This window comes from Protomyctophum parallelum (genome assembly GCF_964188405.1).
Source record: "Protomyctophum parallelum genome assembly, chromosome: 11".
Taxonomy (NCBI): Eukaryota; Metazoa; Chordata; class Actinopteri; order Myctophiformes; family Myctophidae; genus Protomyctophum; species Protomyctophum parallelum.
The window spans coordinates 26643769-26665883 of NC_139707.1; the positions used below are offsets into that span (position 1 = coordinate 26643769).

General features: G+C 40.7%; 1 protein-coding gene across 1 annotated transcript; it reads right to left on the reverse strand.

Moving 5' to 3' along the window:
- Positions 1–224: 224 nt before the first annotated feature.
- On the reverse strand, positions 225–11554 carry slc40a1 (solute carrier family 40 member 1). Its single transcript, XM_083776354.1, has 8 exons — positions 11252–11554; positions 11050–11117; positions 10525–10684; positions 10107–10222; positions 8320–8446; positions 6741–6986; positions 5406–6029; positions 225–4252 (listed from the first exon to the last, which is right to left on the reverse strand). Exons 1-8 carry the CDS (start codon positions 11283–11285, stop codon positions 3933–3935), a joined length of 1695 nt encoding a protein of 564 aa, XP_083632480.1. The 5' UTR covers positions 11286–11554; the 3' UTR covers positions 225–3932.
- Positions 11555–22115: the final 10561 nt, after the last annotated feature.

Genomic DNA, 22115 nt, shown 5'->3' on the forward strand with positions numbered 1-22115 from the left:
AATTATATAAGCATCACAATACAAAAAAAATACCAATTTGAATTGGGTGTGTGGGGCGATAAGGGACCTGGATATTGGATAGGAGAACTGGCCCCAAAAAGGTTGAGAAATGCTGTATTTAACACCCAAAAAGGTTGAGAAATGCTGTATTTAACAAACAATGGATCATTTAATCTATTGCACTTTATAGATATATAAAATTAATAAATTATATATTTACAATCAGGCATCATGGGAAACACTGTTGATATGGTTTTCTTTATTGAATTGACCTCATGCAATACAAGCCGTAATAAACATCCTCATCTTCAATGGAGTGCGATTGTTTGTTCAAATCAATTGACTCTCAGTACTACAAGCTTTGATTATTCGCTGATTTTGTCTTTGTCTACTTAACTAATTAATTATACAATAACACTGGCGATATCTACATATAAGCATGATACATATGCATCTTTGTGCTCAAAATTACAAGCCTATTGAAAGAGGATTGCTTTGTATACAGGAGGCAGAGAAAACAATTTCACAAACAAATCGAATAGAAAACCTCAATTAAAAACAAAATGTTAACACTAGGTATATAAAAAAAACAATGTAAAAAAAGAAAGAAAAGAAAATTCCATTATTTCCAGACAAGAAAAGGATAATCTGACAACAGCACACAAAATATGTACATACTGTTTATGTATTTTCTGTTTATACTGACTGACAATTTGTTTGAATGGAAGAATAGCTAATATTACATATATGGCCATGTACTTAGAAATATCCCTGTATCAGCATTGTGACAAATGGCAGATCAGTGGCTTTGTGCAGGCCATCAGTGGTGGAAAATAATTCAAAATGTACTAGAGTAAAAGTACAAAAGTATTGGCATTAAAATATACCTAAAGTACCAAATGTAAAAAGTACTACATTTCTAATTTTCCATTTCAAGTTTTCAAATGTATAACAATCTTTTGAAAATAGCATGCATTGAGCTTGTAGATTGGATAGATTAGATTTCCAAATGGCCGCAACATAACATGTATAGGGCTGAAGTGGTTACTGTATGTTTTGTAATAATAATCATGTAACTAGTAACTCAAATTCTAAAATAAATGTAGTGGAGTAAAAGTACAATATTTGCCTCTGAGATGTAGAAGTAAAAGTATTGGAAATACTCCAGTAAAGTACAAATGCCTCAACATTTTACTTAAGTATAGCACTTAAGTAAATGAACTTAGTTACTTTCCACCACTGCAGGCCATACCCCTAGAATGAAAGCCGAGCCGTGCCGTTGTGGAGGACCATAATTGTGCAGGACACCTCCACACATCTGACTCAACCACCACCTCCCAACAGGCTGACTGAATGGTCCTACTGTACTCCACATCTGTTCTGCCTCCGTTTCCAAACCTAATATTTTTGCTCCTACCCATCAAAGTTATAGACTGGCGAAGGGCTTTCAAGAGTGTGGTGGAGGTGGACTAATAACCTAGTGTGTGTGTGTGTGTGACTGTGTGTGTGTGTGTGTGTGTGTGTGTGTGTGTGTGTGTGTGTGTGTGTGTGTGTGTGTGTGTGTGTGTGTGTGTGCTGTGCGTGTGTGCATGCACAAAACAGCTGTCAAGGCAAATTCAAGAGTATAAGGCTTCAGAAACTGTGTTTATAGGTCAGAGCTTTTGAGATAGAGGTGCTGCTGCTACGTTTGTAAATATTTGGGAATTTGCTCCCTTTACTTCACTTTGATGAACTTATTTACAGACATGAAGGAAGTCAGCACACTTATGTCCGGCTGTTATAATAACAATAATAGCTTATCAAGACATTACAGTCTATATCCATAAAACTGAATTGCGAGAGAGCCATAATGAAATATTTACATGACAAATATGAACGTTTCTGCCAAATTGCTCTTGAGTCCTTGCATGTCTTTCTCTAAATAGAACAATCTGTATAGAGGGTATGTGGGAACGGTTATGCGGGAACGTCTACTGAGTGGAAAAAACTAATATCTGGCCTTGACAGCCAATGTACATCCAAACAGAATCTGATTGCATTAAACAACGTTAAACAACATTCAACTCGATTTGCCACTCACTTTATGCATGGGCATACCCTCTATACTCCATTGTGCAACTGTGTCTCTTCTTGTCGAAAGTTAGCTTGTAAACTGTTGCTTATCAGCAAGTAACACCATCACTGATCACAGATAAATTAGGCGTTACACCAATGTCTCAGAAAGTTGACTGAAAAGTAGCCACACTTCAGAATGTACTTTCAACAGAAGTTGGAAGTTACAGCATAAACACCAATAATACTAGATGAGCAAAAAAGCACTGGTGTAGGAATTGTTGGCAGGCAGAAGTGGTAAACTGAGACAGTTTAAGGATTGCTGACTGGGCGGTATAACTGGAGATGGGTTATTTGAGGTCGCAACAGTGAGAGAGAGAGAGGGTGGGGGGCTATTCAAGTTTGTGCACAGGAAAAGGTACTTTTTCCCATGTGAGAGCATGGTGTCAAACATTTTAGCTATGTGCCTTGTTTTTGAACTGTCAAGTGACTGGAACAGACTGCAAGGTAACCTAAGACTGGGAGGGGAAACGATTGTGCAAGAGGATTTCAGCCGTGTGCAAAAAATAAAAAATGGGGGGAAATGTTAACAATATAACTGATCTAGTGGGTTCATGGATATATATCAATCTCTTAAAGTGCCTGTGTAACAACAATCATGATTAGAACTAAAACACACAACTCTATTGGCGACACAACAGTCACATTGTAAACTACTAGTAAAAAGAAACAATATACAATCTCAACAGTATGCTGAAAATATTTAGGTGCACTATGGGGTTTACAAAAGTGCCTAACTGCACAAAGTGTCGCTGTTTTAGGCTTTAGAGAACTCACACAAGTGACATTAAAAAAGTGTATTTGGAATGCTTAGTTTATATAGATAATTGGTCTTCCCTCACTTCCTTTCTTGCCATAAAATGACTTCCACTTTGGTACTTAGAGAGCTGAGAACCTTGTGGATGTGGATGCATTTCTGTCTGTTATGGCACAACCGAGACAATACTGATGATACATTTAAAGAAAAAACTAAAACAAAAGGAAAAACAAACAACAACCCACCATTTCCTGAATAAATAGTTTGCATAACCCTTTTAACCATGTATTAAAGAGCATTGATCCCAGCTATGTGTTTGGTTAAATGAGCAAGAGCATTAAACCCCCTGAAGGAAGCCACCAACTCTACAATCATTTGCTGAAGCTGACCAAAAGCAACACTTGGCTATCAGAGACGAAATGGCGACTAGAAAAAGCTACAGCACCAATATAATGACTGAGAACCAGATATAAGTTAAATGTTAAAACACTAAACAGAGGAATGATCTGCTTTATGAGATCTGCAGTGACTGTTCCTCTGTACTCAAGCCACCAAGCATGCTCAAAATATCTGCGCTATTTCTCTCCCATTTAGCCTTTTCTTAAACTGATGCACCATGTAAAAAAAACATACAGCCAGGTCAAGGCCTTGAGGAGATTATCTATTTTACAGTGCCTTTTCCCCTGGTTTCTTAAACCGTGGCTGAGGTCCCCAACTCGGCCATAGCCTGCAGGCCTATGGCAGAGGGGTGCTGAGTTTTGAACTCCCTTACCCTATGCGCCAGGGTAAGAGAGAGAGCTTATCCAAGCTGCGACCTATTCTAATCTAGAATGGGTTAGTTTTCTCTGATGGTAAGTAAGCAACTTACTCACCTCCCTCTGCTAATGGTTATTCATGCATCAACAGTTAGAAAAACAGCTCCATTAGACCTGGCTTACATTCGTAGCATTAGTTTCCTGATGGCTAGCAAGCAAGCATGTTAGTTAGACGGACAGAGCAGGAGCAGGTGTGAGGGATAGGCTTCTGAGATATATGTACCATGGGACAGTCTCTTTAATGGCGGTTACACAGCAGCAGCAGGAAGTGAGGGGCTGTCCACTGCCTCTGCCTTCTGCTCTGGCGAGCAGCAGAGGAAGAGGCGGTTGCCCAGGGTCTTGAATGCAAACCTAAAGTACATGAGGTGGCCCATGGCCACGAAGGAGACGGAGATGATCACCAGAAGGCCAAAGGTCTCTGGTTTGGGGGCCATAATCACCATGATGAAGTGCAGTAGGTCCAGGAGGTAGTTCATGGAATTCTGGACACCGTTGATCACCCCGCGCTCCGATTCGATCACATTCTCTTGGATGAGCTGGGTCACAGTCAGGTCAAAGGACCACAGACCTGCAGAGCAGAAAGTGAGTGCGAGGTCAACATTTGTTTAGAGGGTTCAACAGTCGACTGTTTTAATGGTATTTTTACTGCCACATAAAAACAACTGTAAGCGGAGCATACGGCTCCATACAGCAATCAGTTGATAATTATCAGCCAATGTTATTGCTGTCAAAGGTTGCCAATATTGCTTTGACATTCATTTCAGATCCGGAGAGTCCTTCCTGTTAATGCCGCTGACTAGAGTAAACCTTCAACCTATGGACTGCATTTTCTAGTTTGGGATACTTTTAGGAAGTCATCGTCATAAAATATACCTTTTATAAGCTTATGGAAGAAGCTGAGGTAAATGGTGCATTTATATAGCGCCTTTATCCAAGGCGCTTTACAGAGTTTGTGCATTACATTAACCCATTCACACACCGATGCCGGAGGAAACCATACAAGGCACCAACCTGCACATCGGGAGCAATTAGGGGTTCAGACTCTTGCTCAAGGACACTTCGACACTAACTCTGGGGGAGCGCGGGTTTGAACTGGGAACATTGCGGTTCCTATCCGGTCACTCTACCCCTGAGGCCACTGCCGCCCGAGGTACACCAATAAAGGAGGCAATCTGTCATCTGCCAACTGAAGAAAATATAATATTTCTATGCCAAACTACAATGTGACTGTATTTTATTATAACTTATTATTGCACTTTTACTGGTTTCATTTATACATTTGTTTTTAATTTATGTTGTGCTAACTAACCTTAAAATATTATTTTTCTTTATATTTTTGGGGGCTTTTTTGCCTTTATTCATAGATCTACAGTAGGTAGATAGGAAACAGGGAGAGAGATGGGGGAAGATTGGGACTCGAACCCGTGTATATTGTATTTGTTGTTGTTTTTGTAAGATGCATTAAAGTTATACAAACATCAAATGCATGTCAAGCATTTCATTGTGTGCTGAAATATCAAGATTAATACAACCTAGTACAATTATTGCATGTTGCTGTTACATTTTGTTCATCATAATCATTCTTGATTCGATTCTTTTGCTTTATTTTGCAACTCACCACATTTCTGTGGGTTAATGCGGAACTTAATATTGATACTTTGTTTCTATACAGTTTCGGTAGGTGTTCTCTTTTGTCGCCTGTAAGCGGTAACATTACTCACCAACTCTAGCAGCAATGACCCCAGCAAACAGCAGACTGACAGACAGGTAGTTGGGTGGATGCAGTTGGAATTGGATGGATGGCATTGCCGTGGTGGGCACCTCCGCATCAGTGGCATTAACATTCAGAATGTCGAGCAGGGTCTTGGCGGGGAACAGGTGCGACAAGTCATACTTTCTGAGATTGAAGGGGCTTCCGTAAGCAAAGACGGACCCCACGCACATCAAGAGGCAGAGCAACTGGGCGATGCCAGAGAAGAAGCCGGTGCGAATTAGTCCACACTTCTTGCGCACCCAGGTGAACGCCACGGTGCCGAAGATGCCCGCGATGGCCGAGGCGCCCATGAGCAGGCTGAGCATGGAGCCGTTGAGACCCTGCGTGTACGCATAGCCGGTGGTGATGCAGTCGAAGCCCAACACTGTCATGTAGAGGAAGGCCAGGGACATGCCGGCGAGGAAGATGGACTGGTTGTAGTAGGCCACCCAGCCAGATTTCAAGACACGCAGAGGCTCAGACACCTGGTAGCAGCAGCCCATCTCCTTGGGAGACTCGGCCTTGGCCACCGCAGAGCTCTCATTCATCAGAGGCTGGAACGACTCCTCAGGACTCTGGCCGTTCTCCAACTCTACAAAAGGGTGGCGGAGGAAAAAAGGGAGGGGGGTGATGGGGTCAGTGAGGATTTGTTTCAGGTCTGTCGTACAAGGCAACAGTCCAATGTCAATCGCTCGGTGAACTCAGATAAGAGTTGTCTTGTTGTCATAATGTGAACTTCTATGTTCTGGCTAATCATGGATTCGGATTTCAAGGCTGTGAATTCTCAGTTCACAGTTGATATTTGATCAAGCAGCATCAGTGTTTTTAACTGTTTAGAGAGGAACTTATAGCAGTGGTTCTCAAACATTTTAGCCTGTGACCCAAAAGAGAAATTTGATGTCTCCTATTTTGTGTTATCCTTTTAGCCTTGACTGTACCACGTGCTTTACTGTTTATATTTCTGACTAATAAAGTGTTCAATCAATCACGTTTTATAAGCCTGCAGGCCCTTAAAATATGCGACAGGATTCCTGACATGATTGTTATTATGAAAACATAGTTTTCTTTTCAAACATGACCTTCACCATTTTTGCCTGCCAACAAATCATGGTCCAAAAAACTTCCACAGTGACAATATAAACTAAGTATGTCTAATTCATATTTTGTTACTCCAATGAATTATAATACATTTTCAAAACCTTTCTTCCCCAGTTCGCTCAAGGAAAATACAATGCTAAAATGTATCCAGCCACAATATCAGTTATAAAGCGACATACTATATAAATAAAGTTCTCGTGCTTACCTTTCTGTGCACTGAGCTGTTTGAGCTCGTGACTGTGGTCTTTCTGGCCAGCTTTGACGGCCAGTGCTGGAGTCTTCTGGTAGACATTCCACAGCAGGGCATACTCCAGGCACATGGACGCTAGGTTCCACCCGGCGATGAAACCACAGCCGGCGATGTGAGAGCCGAAGGACATGATCTGGCCCACCAGCATTGGCGCCAGGATGTTGGTCAGCTGGTCAATGATCCGGACGGTGGCGTTCATGTCTGTTGTGAGAAAGGCGTAATGGAAGGGAGGGCAAGCGGTCAAAATATGGCAATGCCATGGAATGAAGCAAAATGAAGCTATTTGTGGTGCACAGCATGCTTTCACAGAAGACACGGTGGCTTCTATGGAATCCAAATGACTGAAATCAGTCGTGGTGACTGAGAACTTTAATTCATGGATACAGTACTGGTCTTCAGGAAGAGCTGCTCTACTAGTAGGGCTGTCACAATTTAAAGACGTAGGGAAATGAAAAATACGTTTTTCACACTTTTAGAGCATATTCGTGACAATGGGAAAATGTCCATCTTTGTGTATTTTGATATCAAAAGTCCATAAAATCTAATTTTATTGCGACCGCACGTCGCATTTACTGTGAAAACGTGCATTTCCCGTCAGTTGGTTTGTTTGGTTGGTCCGTCCCCACTGCCATGACCATATATGGTCATGCCTCATGACATCACGTGACATCATCACTGATGGAGATCCCTGATGTCATCAATATTAAGCCCATATATATGGCCCCTCAAAAACATAGGGTTTTTGACTCAGGGGTAGAGTTGCCGTTAGAGCTGCTGATTGGGGAACCGTGAAGTTCCCAGTTCGATCCCGGGCTCCCCCAGAGTTAGAGTCGAAGTGTCATTAAGCAAGTGTCAAGACTCTTAACCACAAAATGCTCCTGATATGCAGGTTGGCGCCTTGCATGGTTTCCACCGCCATCGCTGTATGAATGAGTGAATGTAATGCACAATCTATGTAAAGCGGTTTGGATAAAAGCGCTATATAAATCTTACACTATTTACCAAATAATTGCGATTATCTTGAATAATTGCGATTAGATGATTATGTAATAATTGTGACAACCCTATCTACTACACTAGCTCAATTTTCACCATAATATATAAGTGACAAAACACTTGGTTAACACTGGTTATAGCTGTCTGTTTGACAAAGGAATGAGGTTGGGGATCTTCTTCAGAAAAGGTTAATGAAATGGACTAGAAGTAATTGGAAATGCAACATGTATTTGTATATTGAGCAGTTTGTACAGGTTTAATCAAGAAAGGTCATGTCATTTCAACCCCTGCTAGAGAAATCCCGTAGCTGATTTTAAACAGTTAGGGTAAAACCTTACCATAAGATATATTAAAATACCAGTATAATATCAGACTTTGTTCCACTGAGCAGAACTAACGACTAATCACATGAGGCCTAAATCGATCATGAGCAATTAAAGTGTGTGTGTGTGTGTGTGTGTGTGTGTGTGTGTGTGTGTGTGTGCGTGTGCGTGCGTGCGTGCGTGCGCATGCGTTAATGACTGACTGACTGACTGACCTGCCAACTTGCTACTGTCCTGTCCAGCTACCACCACCACCCAGTCCCTCTGGATGGTGATGGACATAGCCGTGCTTGCCAAGTTAGCGATGTTGGCTATGGTGATCACCATGATATAGCAGGTCGTCTGAAAAACAGGAAGCATTTCACATTTTAATTTGATGAGCATGCCTGGTTCAGATGCTGCCAGAGAGATTTAAAGCTATAACGATTGAAGTTTGCAAGGACATTTCCTCATGCAAAAATATAGAAGATACAGTAGTACGGTACATTAACAAAACGTGAAATATATCACTGTTCTTCTACGTGAAAGGAAAGCAATGACATTCTGTGAAAAAGTAAATCAATGTCATTCTCAAGGAAAAAAGGAAAAAATAAATAAAAGTGTGAAGAAAAAAACAGCTGTTGATAGTGGTCCAGCATGACTGCTTCATGTAATGCACAACATGTGACCTCAGTGCTGAAGCTCTACTAGTGCACGACCAGAAAGATTAGCATATTTTGTCTAGAAACAACCAACAGAACAGTGTTCTACAACCACAGGGTAACGTGACTGTTTTAACAAACTGGCTCACTGTTTGTGTTTGTTGTTCTGTGTGTACATTATGGAACAGCTGCTTTGGTCAGAAGAGCAAATGGAACTGGATCAACACAGGCCAGGTCATTTCTGTCTGTGTCTGTCTGTCAGTCTGTCAGTCTGTCTGTCTGTCTGTCTGTCTGTCTGTCTGTCTCAATCTCCTGTTTCAAACCCCCCCCCCCCCCCCCCCACCTCCACAAACACTCAAATACCAGCCTCCTCAACCCGTCGCTCACATAGCCAACACTGAGAACAAGAGAAGAGTTGGATCATTGCTGAAGTTCAACACACAGTTTGTTTCTCTGTTACAGATAACCCCCGTAACGGTATCGGTTTTGAAAGCAGCTATCTGAAAACATGATTAGTCTGTTGTTTTGTTAACTTATAGTGTTATGTTGTTATATTTTTACATTGTATATTTGCGTTAGCAACGTCTCTGCAGAACCTATCCCTAATCCCACCAACATGTTGCTGCTTGTACCTGTATAAATGACAAATAGGTCCTTGTTGATTCAAATCAAGTATCATAGTTTAACAAGCCCTTAGATACTAAGGACAGAACTCAGTAACAATGTGTTTTCCCAAATAAAGAGTATTCTGGGCCCATGCCGTAGCGTAACGGTCTGGGCACCGGACTGGTAATCCAGTCGCAGTGTGCCGCGGGTTCGACTCCCGGACCCGACACGGCCTTTACTGCATGTCATCCCCCCATCTCTCTCCCGTTTCCTGTCAGCCTACTGTCTGTCCCTTCAAAAATCAATAAAAGGCGTAAGCCGCAAAAAAAATATCTTAAAAAAAAAAAAAAAAAAAGAGTATTCTGGAAAACAACGAGAAGATGGCTTTGCTCTGTGACATGTGGTCAATATGCAGATTAAAAATATCTACAAATTGGCATGTTTCCTCAAAACAAACATTAATATATAACTGATCAATAACAACCAATCAATTGCGTGTACTTGAAGTGTGCATAATTTTTTTAAGAATAATACTTCCATTTAATCTATTCCCTTGAATTGAACTGTAAACCTAGTTTCCACTGTCATAAAGGTCGTTCACGTGGGAGTCCATATCAGCGGTCGCTAATCTAACGATTCATACTGGGGGTCAAGTGGGTTGCACATACTGTAGTGTTAAAAAGTAGGCTAAATGCGTTCACTGCAAATTTACACTGGCTTACAGAACAGCGGTCTGTGTGCTGAAGGGATCTTACCAGAATCCATCCATTGTACATTGCCTCAAGCTGCTCTTTGTACTGGAAAACGACCATGAGAAGGATTCCACATGTAATGACACAGGAGTTCTGTACGACCAGTGATGTCCGGGCCACTGTGAAAACAGGAGGACAGGAATTAGGAACAGAATATTGGCCAAAAACAATAGATATCTGTGTGGAATAGGATACAGGAGTTCGTTAGAGCTTTTCCAACAGCATGGCTGGACCCACTTTTCTGCTCCCTTAATCTAATACTACCCATGCCAAATTCCTCTGGATAAGCATTCCACAAGAGACTGTCTTTAAAGGCTACGAGGCTTAGAGAATAACTTTGGCCATTGTATGTGTAGACATGTTGAATGGGGTGCATTTTTGTGCACTATTCTTTTTTCTTTTTACAACAAATGAAGCCTACCTTTGAGCCTGGCGTTTTTGTCCACCCAATCCCCAATGATGGCCCCCAGCAACAGCACTGAACCAGCCACCACCAGACCATACACAGCCGTGAGTAAAAGACTGTTCCCGTACAGTTCCACAAGAAACACAGCTACGGCAAAGTTCCACATTCTGTCGCCCTGGAAATATACAACACATAATATATATATATATCATTCAATGTTTTTCAATTATTCCAGTTTGATCATGTTTATATGGCCCAGCATCCTTGGTTAGTAGTACTGCTATGTAATAAATTATAAAGGCCCTATATCTGCTTTCAAGGATTGTTACACACAACACGGCAGGGATGAACTGATAGTCTCCCATTCTGTCTAGGATAACCTAACATTGTTGTGGAGAGCTATTTGTGGAAATCTAGACATTAATTACCTTTTGGAAAACATGTTAAATATGGCATAGGGCATTACACTGTCATGACAATGCAGCCTGTTATTACATTATTATGTTATGTATGTAGGGCTATTATGATCATTTCACTTACCCATGTCGATAGAGCATGTCCCATGTAAATAAGGAACTTTGCTGATGTGAAGAAGTCTCTGGTAGACTCTGTAAAGGAAACGTAGGAAATAAAACCCTATCCCAGTCTATATAGCCAGGCAGGCATCCATGTTTTTTGCAGCACATAAACAAATTGCAAAACACGCAACGTGACATTCCATGAATGAAAAGCGACGACCTACCACAACAACTCTTCTTAGGTCCAGCGTTATCCATTGTAATTTTTTCCGAAAATAATTAGGTCAATACTGTTTTTTTCTCTCCTCCTTTTGTAAAAGGCTATTGAGTCGCGAGGATCTACCACTGCATGCAAAGTGTCTACAAACAGGCACAGCTGATCTACCCTATTCCTCCTCTCCGAACTTAGCTATCACTGTAGCTGAAGTTGGAAAGAAATATTTGTTGCCCAAAAGGCTAGAAATAGGCAATAAAAGAAAAACCTATCCTCCGCAGATGGGACCTCTACAATGCTGCCTGTTTACGCAGCTCCCATGTTATGTACACACAGAACCATGTTAAGGCCCGCCCCTTAAGGGCCTGATCCCTCTCAGCTGGGGATCATAGACTGAAATTTCATCCAATCAGGAGAGAGAACCCATTTAACAGCTTCAATGTTATAGCATCCCAGTTACAAGACAAGTCTGTTCTTTTTTATTTTGTATCATTTATTTATTGAATTACTTCCAATTGCTCTTATTTGTATGTGTTCTCTCTCATGTTTGTTATCCTGGCCTGAAAATGTAAGCACTGCTGCACTGGACGTGACTGTAGTGACAGGGAGACCCCTAGCGGATAGAGACCATTGACAATCTCCCAGCCTTTGTTACTAAAACTGGGAGGAAACAATTGGAGCGTTTAAAAAAAATGCAATTGGACTAATTGGAGCATTTAAAAAAGAAACTGTCATCAGTGCCCATACCCGAGGCGGGGTTGGCGAAAGGGCCTTTCTGTGTGGAGTTTGCATGTTCTCCCCGTGTCCCCTAGGGTAGGTAACCTGACGCTGCCAGATCCAGGTTATAGGGTAGGTACCCTCACAAAAAACATGCAGTAATCTTGGTCACTAAACTGCCTCCCTCTGGCCAGCTGGGGCGCCTGATGGAGGGGAAAGGAACTGGTTGGAATAACGTGTTCCTTCCACGTGCTACGTCCAACCAGGGAAACTCCCCCTGTCAGGTGTAAAGGAGCGACTTGGACACTCATGCATGAAGGAAGCATGAGTTCAAGTCCGTTGCTCTCCCCAGGTTGGCGTGGGTGTGTAGAGCCCAGGATCACATTAGATAATTGTCACAGGGGTGAAAAATGGGTTACAAAATCGTGGGATATATATTTTTTTAATAAATAAATAAAAATAAACTGTATTGCAGAACCAATTGAAGGTATTTGGGGTGGTGATATCGAGACATATCACTGCCTGGTTTCCAAAGCATCGGGCATAGGTTTGTTAGCGGCCTTTCTCGCCACTGTTCTAGGATTCTTTGGATTTGGAAGTCCACAGATGATGAAGATAGTTGTGTAAAATGAAATTAAATGTTTAAAGCACTTTACAATGACTATTGTCGACTCGCACATCCCTGTAATTAGTGCAGGGATTTAGCCCAATCTGTGCATGCTTATTAGGCAGACAGAGACACCTGCATTCAGATGAGATTTTGTTTGAACTCAACCTGATGCCAACCTATTGTTCCACCCCCATTTCCCCCTATTTTTGGTATTTTTAAACCGTATAGGAAATTAAATTATTTTAATTGCAAGTAAGAATTTGCCCGAGTTTGATGATATTCACACCGCTACAACAGACATATCGATAGGTGGAAATCTCTGATCGTTTGTAGGTTGAGACTAGTCTCAACCTACAAACCTACAACCTACTGTATTCTCTGGGCTCATGAACTTGAGAGAACATTCTCCCCAAGTTAAATTGAGGAGAATATTCTTCACAAGGATGCAAGTCCATTCTTTGCATTCTTTGTGAAAAATGTCCCATGTCTTCTCTGCTTTGGAGGTTGGCTCTATACTAGTAGAGTATGCTGTGAAGAGTGCTGCTATGGTCAGCAGTTCAGAAAAACCCATATGTTTACATTACTGTGCATGGGCGTGCTCGTCAAATAGAATAATTGTAACAATGTAAATGGAAAATGTTGCATCCATTGTTATATTTTGTTTAGGCCTACTTTAGGCGTTGAAATTATAGGCACTTAAATTCAAGTGTTGTTTATCTTGATATAGTTATGGTGAGGGTATTTATGTGATCTTATGTAGTTATATATGGTTGTATTAAGTTGCATCTGAATTATTAATTATTTTCTTTTCTTTGTCTAGGTTTCAGAGAAGTAGGTGACAGGTCTATAGTCTACTTAAACGATGCTGTAAAAAATATGGTGCTTGCAAAAGGTTAATTATTAACTATGTAACCGACATGACATACAGTAGCTACAAAAAGCTGCCATCAAAACGAAACGTGAGCAATTTATTTTCAGCAATATGAGTTGTCCTTGACCATGGATTCACCAACTAAAGGTACAACTCTGTGTGTACCCAGAACTATACCCACCCACATACAATACAGCTTTGAAGTGAACAAAGATTCTACAAGCACAAGCCGATGACTTGCATTTGTCCATCTATGTCAACAGATGGGAATCATCAGCCCTAATTACAAGTTGTGTGCATGAGCGTCCTTTGGCTTACATCGTGAGAAGTAACAACAAACACTTGGTCACTGATATATTTCTCTTCAACTTTCACATTATTATGGCATACAGGTATAATCTATAGCTAGTTTAGGCTTATAATGTAAATTGAGATGGATGGTATGATCAATCAATATCAATAATGCCCCCACAAGTTTAGAATTCTTGTGAGTAAAAAAAGCACCAAATCTTAGCCCTGTTTCGGGTTCTTTGTTGTTTATATGATAATGCAGTACTAGTTTGTAATGTAGGCCAATAGTTGCATTGCTCAATATTCCTGGCAGGATATTCAGAACTTGATTTAATCCAGATCCAGTGGTTTATTGTTTATCAAAATGACTCCCTTTCCTTTTGTATATGGATTTGAGAGAAGATGTTTTTTGGTTCCTCTCTATTTATATTCTCTATGTAGGTCTGCTCAGCAGCATATGGCACATGGATGTCTGTAGCCTACATTTTTATGTTCCGGTTCAAGTTCAAGTCTATTTGTCAAATGAATGCAACAATTGCAGTAGGTAGTGGAATGGAATGCTTCCTTGTATGCTTTCAACAATACAGACCAAGATGTATAGGGTACACAGCATAGACAAATAAGGAGCTGAAAATCGAGCAGCCTGTATGTATTATGCAATACATCAAATAGATAGTTTATATCTATTTAATTTACTGTATATCTATTTATGTATTTGTTTGTTTCTTTATTTTACATAATAATATGATAGTTCAGTTGGCACCTGGAAATAGGGATCTGTGCAGTGGAAGAATATTCAACATTCAGAAATTGTTTAAAAGTCATGATTTACACAGTAAAATCCACATTGTTCATTTATCCATTTGTAACTCTGTGTACAAATGGACCCGTACACTCCTACGGGTCCATTTGGTTTCATTTGTACACTCTCTGAGGAGCTAAATTAACACTGAGGATTTTATATTAGGTATTGGGACCATATATCCCAGACAACAGGGGATCAAGCAGTTACTTTTGGCTACTTTAATGAAAGCTGTACATTCCTCTTGCCCATAGACAGCTGGAGACTTACAAAATGTTGCCTAACGAGTTACACACACACGCACGCGTGCGTGCGTGCGCATGCAGTGCGAACATGTGTGCACGCACAGACGCACACATACCAAAATCGCTTTGTTGTCCTATCCATCAGAATCAGGACAGGACATGTTTAAACAGAGCCTGCTTGTTGTCACAAACATTCATTATAATTCTTTTACGCTAATGTGCAAAGAATGTTTTTGAGTGTTGGTTATACTTATAGGCCTTCACTGCCTTCAGACTCTTAAAGGCTTGTAGACAGAAAGTGGTGTTTTCGCTAAATGTCTGTTTTATTTAGAATATTATTTACAACATAAACAAACCATGCACAATGCCACAATTATATAAATTATTTTCAGATGTCACTCACTAGACATCTTTAGATTTGTTTGCAAGTGAAACATGACTTATGTCCCATCTTTTGGCGTTCAGTGGCAAGTCTAGCCTCTTTTTGCACATATTTAGATCAAGGTGATTCAAGTGATTTACAAGCATTGCACAACTCCCAAACAGTAGTTGGCTTTGCAACATGAAGTGAAACGCTGAGAGATACATTACGGGTGGAAGGTTAGTCTACTGGTTACAGAGACTGTCCAATACTACAATAGTTGAAGGGTATTGAATAACTATAATAGAGCATAGAGTTAAAATTATTATAAAATGCACATTGGACAACTTTTTAAAGGCAGTTAACTATGCCATCGTGCATTTCCAGTCAGTTGGTCATGCCCCATATATGGTCATGCCTCGTGACATCATGTGATGTCATCAAAATAAAGCCATATATGGAGATCCCTGATGTCATCCATATTGGCCAGCAACTCTACATCTCACCTCAAACCTCAAACCCTTAGATCTCCATATATGAAGCTGACCTGTTCTGACATCCCATATGTTGATCCTTCCCCATCCATCCTTCCTCTTTGATGTCTCCCTTTTGACTGATGCCTGTCCTTTTAAACTCTAGACGGGCCTGCCCCAAAGTTATTAGTGCAGGAACGCCCGGCAAGTTCTCAACAGGCCCGAAAATTAAGGCCGACCCTACCTGGGCCCTCATCAAACCATATACACTCAAGACGGCTGTCACCCTTAGATCTCCATATATGGAGCTGACCTGTTCTGACATTCCATATGTTGATCTGACCTCATCAAATCATGTACACTCAAGACACGCTCCATATATGGCCAGTACAGAATTCATTCCATATGATGATCCATGCCAAAGCGCCAGCGCTCGATATACGTCATACACCAACCAGTAAGAAGAAGAAGCAACCTCGCCCCCGCCTGGGTGACAGCAGACTTATATTATTAGATTATTTTTTCTTTCTGGGATAGCAATTAGAATTATTCATGGCATGAGACATGTCTTCAGCTTGTGTAAACCAAGACCACCTGCATCACATAACAGATAGATTACAGTGTCACCTATTTGCACGCTGTATGACATAGTTATAATGTAAGCCTTTAACATAATGTGTCATCATCATATATTGAATTCAGTCCTGAAATGTTATTTTTCATTGCATTCCAAATGCATGTTGCTTGGTTGGTGTCTGGCCCTATAAAAGGTTCCTGACAACATTCAGTCTGTACATAAAAACAAAAGGTGAATACCTTCTTTTGACACCTGGTCACCAAACATACGGTTAGATTATTTTTCGACCGCAAGCTACAAACAAGCGCATTGTTCAAGGAAATGAGCCAGCGTACAGTGACAGACCCCAACATGTAACACTGTTGATGTGCAAATATTTTGAGCCTTGGTATAACAATAGATATCCCTTGCCCATTGTCACCCATTCAGGGATTACAGTGAACACTGGGCTGTTTGAAAGTCTGCACCCATTGAGGAGGTAAAAACAGATTACCTGCGGCTCTAATAGTGAACCGGTGTGTCAGGCTGGCCGCGGGGAGACTGTCATCAGTGGTCATCAGTGGTCAGAAAACAACACGCCTGTTTACGTCGGCTAAATTTATACTTCCAGGACAAAAATACAGACATGACTTACCACCACAGCTTTATTCGTGTGACACACACACACCAACCACAACCAAGGAAGACACAAGCCTGAATCTCACCTGCAGGGAAACAAATAGAGCAGACCGTTTTGGCCATGATTACTGATTAATCACTTAAGCCCTATAGGTCTAAATAAATAATGATATATATTTGTTTATATATAGTTGGCCTACATGGGATGTGCAGTGAGCTTGTGGATCTGATATTTTTGAACAATCTTCGCTCAACATCTCCAGATGAATGTTGACATTGGATGTCATTAAAGTAACCATTACATCTGAGCAATCAATCGGTCACACCGCTACCACCAGTGATAGAAACAACAATGATGCTAATCTTAACATTAGGTCACTTTTAGAACACAACAATGTCACACCGGTTTATATCTGTCTCGACCACAGCACATAAGATGCTGATGTGCGGCCACCTGCTTTTCTCACTCAGCCGATGAATGATAAACATCAAAGGTCACTGTCTGGCAAGAACGACCTGACCAGTGGCCACCACAGCAAAATGACAGCCCTTCCAGAGGGTAAACATCACCACAGCTGTTTCAGATCAATACTGAAACACTAGTATAGGTCACTGGGCAGCAAGCCAACAGGAGAACTCAGGGACACACGTGTTTCAGTGTTTGTCTGTCTGTTGCGTTACACACTGCAGTTTTAGGAACCTGTTTGACCAAGAATTTGGACAGAGAGCCACATAGTAGTAGAGTACCTGTATATTCCCTTCTTACCAGTTGTTGATTTCTTCTTGTCCACTGAAGATCTGATAAACAGATAAAAATTAAAAAAATTATGTAGAAAGCAACAGACCCTCACACTGCCACGCTGGTTCAAGAGAAAGAACAAGTGGCAGTGTGTGGGTCTGTTGCTTTCTACATGTTCTGCCATATCATTACCTACGCACCTGATTGATAGGGAACCAGGATGTCTCTTCTTCACATTGAATCTTACATAAAATGTAAATGTGACTTTGGCACACTGACAGTCAGGATACAAAAACATCATTACATAAAATAAACAATGTATTAAAATACTGTATAAAATGCATTCCCATAATGCTGCAACAGTGATCATGGGATGAGGCGATTAGATGGTGGAGAGGCTATAAACATTTTCTTATTTAAGACCCAAATACTTCTGGGTTAAAAAAAGAAGAAAAGCTGTATATGCATATGAACATTTTGACTGTAACCGCCACTGTAGCCATTTATAGAAAGGTTGTTGTTAATTTGATCAACTGATAAGATTTTATTTTAAATAAATATATATTTTTAATCGTGGTTAGTGGTTACCACCACAGTCTTTTGATGAGGACAGGAGAAAAATTGGTGGCCGTGACCCATAATGTAATCTGAATTTAAAAGTAGACCAAAATGATTCTTTCAATGTATTTTTAAATTTTTAAAAATACATAAAAATAGGTTGACTTGGGGTCTCAAGGGCTCTAATTCTCCTTTTTTTTTTTAAATCTCTAGTAGCCATGTAGTAGCGAGATTTTCATGATTGGCTAGCCTATAAGCCAATGGGAGACTAGCCCTATACGACCAATGGGATAGATGGCTAATTTCACCCTTCTGCTAGGCTCTCCTCTTCCCCACTCCCCCCCCACCGTACCATAACTAGAGACTGTCTCCTCTTCCCCACTCCCCCCCCCACCGTACCATAACTAGAGACTGTCTCCTCTTCCCCACTCCCCCCCACCGTACCATAACTAGAGACTGTCTCCTCTTCCCCACTCCCCCCCCCCCCACCGTACCATAACTAGAGACTGTCTCCTCTTCCCCACTCCCCCCCACCGTACCATAACTAGAGACTGTCTCCTCTTCCCCACTCCCCCCCACCGTACCATAACTAGAGACTGCAAACGCAACTACAGAAAGCCCCACTACGGTACAATATGCAAGAAATCTACCCCAAATCTCTTCACCGAAATTAGCACAATGTTTATCCCAGAATATTATACCAGATTTCATACGGTTAAACTGACAGATTTTAGTATGAATTTTGACATAATGATCTTTTCCTATAAAGAGAACAGCTCTCATCATAGCCAAGAATGAACTTGTCTCTGAAGGCCCCATCTGGTTTGTAGCCCCTTGAAAGTCCTCCCACTAGCAGTAACCCTGCTAGCTGATCAATAATTCTGTCTGTTATTAATAACTACTGAATCTGATTGTACATTTACTTTGGTAGAATGTTTGTGATGGCTGCACTTTCACAACGGCACTAATCAATGTAAAATGAATCTGTTACCAGCCTAGCTGAATCTGCTAGAAGAAATGTTACAAACTGAGAAAGGAGTTCATGCTGTACACTTTATACCTGATGTATGTATCTCTTTTGAGAGTGCATCAATCTTTTTTGTATTTTGTATCTGGAAACCTGGAAGCTGATATGGAAAATAAAGTATGTTACTTTGTGTCTTTGTTTTATTGTATTGACAAATGTCAGATTCAGTGTATAGCATATTTTCTGTGCTGGCCTTCAAAACCACAAGTCAAAATTCAAATATAAAAATGTGTATATCCCATTGCATTTAGAAAGGCGATAAAAGCAAAAAATACCATACATACATACCATATACTATATGGTATGTTGTCTTTCATGGTTTAAAAAAGTGTGCCCTGGGACAAAAAAGTTGGGAAACACTGCCATATAGTATGTTGTTTTTCATGGCTTTCGACCATAAAAATAAATGATGAAAAACAACATTGTTTTTCATAGTTTTAGAGTAGACGATAAACTACGAGATAAATGGTTTTCGATAACATACTATGTTGTTTGTATGTCGTTTTTCATGGTTGTCATTTCTATTATCCTTTTTGAGTGATGCAACCACTATATCTTACAGAGGTATTTGTGTAGGGTGACCAGATCAAAAACTGTCCATTTGAGGGACAGAAGTATCACTTGTGTGGGACAAGTGGGATGGGACGGTGTTAGCAACATATTACTTCAATGCTTTGATGTCATATTCTACCATAGGCCTATTATCTATCATTTTGTTATTAAACCCCCCTAGTGTCATTTTGTTTAAAAATGATCATTTCGGTCATGAGTGGTATGGCGGACTTGGTACTGTAGCCTAGATAAACAATGACGTTTGCCTGAAAAGGAATCTTTGAAATGTTTCATAGTTTCAGAAATATAAGGCTTTCAAATTTGAGACATTTATAAATATAAGCCTTATATTTCTAAAACTATGAAACATTTCAAAGATTCCTTATCAGGCAAACATGTATATAGGTTGGAATGGGGTTTCTAGGTGTAAGTATGTAAACCTACCAACCCCATTCTAGCCTACTTAGGTTCATCACGGTGGACATGTTTGCCTGAAAAGGAATCTTTGAAATGTTTCATAGTTTTAGAAATATAGTGTGAATATAGTGCATTTTTGATTTTTTTTCAAATCCTCAAAAATGATGAAAAACGGCGTGCTATAGTATGCCGTACGATATGTTTATTACCTCTCTGTCAGCAGTATGAGAATGAAACAACAAGCCCGCGCTCTGTCTTCCACCCTGAGCATGCAGTAAGTACCTACCAGTGTATAATATGGTACAACATGCAGTAAGTATCTACCAGTGCTTTTTTTGCCTCTGCAACACCATGCCTTTACTTGCATGTGAATTATTTTGTTTTGACGGTAGGCCTACTTCTACATTTTTTTATAAAATATTAATTTAATCAATCAATCAAACCCATTCATTATAACACAGATATGCTAAGCTATTCATGTCAACATGCTCTCTGAGTCTCAATAATAAGTATAACTGCTGTTTATTGTAGCAGAAGAGGCAATTAATTGAACACAGTTTGGCACAATTTTAACATCCCAGATCGATTGAAATATGAATCTACTGTGCTGACTGCTACAGCAGGTCCATATATAGTTCTAATGCCCATTAGAGCTATGGACCACCGCCCCCCCCTCCTTTCCCCTCACTGTATATGTATCTTTTCCCTTTTTGCTTCCTATATGATGAATTCCTGTTCTGTTCTTTAAACTACATAGAAGTGTCTATTTGTATGTCTCTAAATGTTTTGATGAATTGAACAATGTGGACCCTGTTGTAAACAAGTGTAATGCTTAATTGGGTCGTCCACTCACAGTTAAGTCTTTGTATTGAGTTTGTGCTTGAAATGTACTGTAATTCTACAAACTCTGTTAATAAATATTTCAATCAATCAATCAAACCAGAGCTAGACTACACCATGATATATTATTAGGAGTACAATAACTTTGCATTGTGAATAAAAAGGTATAGCCACAGTGGGGTTGCAGTGTAATGCTGAAGGTTTAATCACAGGGCTGTCTGCTTTATGTACTATGATTAAACGTGCATTCTGGTATTGTGAATCAATGATTGAGAAAAACATCAGAGGGGTTTGAACCCGTGAAGTTATATAAAGTTTAATTCAAAGTCGGGTGTCTAAACCGCTAGACCACTGAGGACGCTGCCAGGAAGGGGACTCATGTCTGTATTGACTATTTATAAGCCGTGACGTAACCCGCTTCCGGGTCTTACTCAAGAAAGCTCCACGTCCTCGCGGGCGTGGCCTCACGTCATACCCGGAAGGAAGTGCCGCCCCCCCTCAAATCAAGAAAGCTCCACGTCCTCGCGGGCGTGGCCTCACGTCATACCCGGAAGGAAGTGCCGCCCCCCCTCAAATCAAGAAAGCTCCACGTCCTCGCGGGCGTGGCCTCACGTCATACCCGGAAGGAAGTGCCGCCCCCCCTCAAATACGGAAGAGACGCGTGGTGGGGGTTTTGCTCAGTGTTGTTTTGCCACGTCACCATGTCGGTCGTCGTCGTGTCCGCAGCAAGCAGGTACGTTCAATGTTATTTAATACTTAACGTTGTTGTTGTTCAAACATCTATGATCACTTTATATGATGTTAACTTGTTATGATGTTTATATATTATGTTCGTGCCACTCTGTAAAACCGTGTTCCTGTAGCCCAATGGTTACTCTCGGCGCCTTGTAGACAACAGGGCCCGGGTTCGATTCCCCATCGAGGACTGAGAGTTAGCTTCATTCTTACCAAACTAGCACAATTGTTTTAGCTTTTCTCGTCGAGGTCCATTATTCATTCAGTATTTGAGCCTAAAAATGGTGGTCCCGTGGCTCAGATACTGAATGAATAAAGGACCTCGACTTGATGCAAACCAACAGTGTTGTGTTTGTTAAGAAGAAAAGAAACTCGGTCATCAACTGGGAAGTGAACCCGGGCCCGGATGTTCACATGCCATCGACTTAACCATTCGGCTAC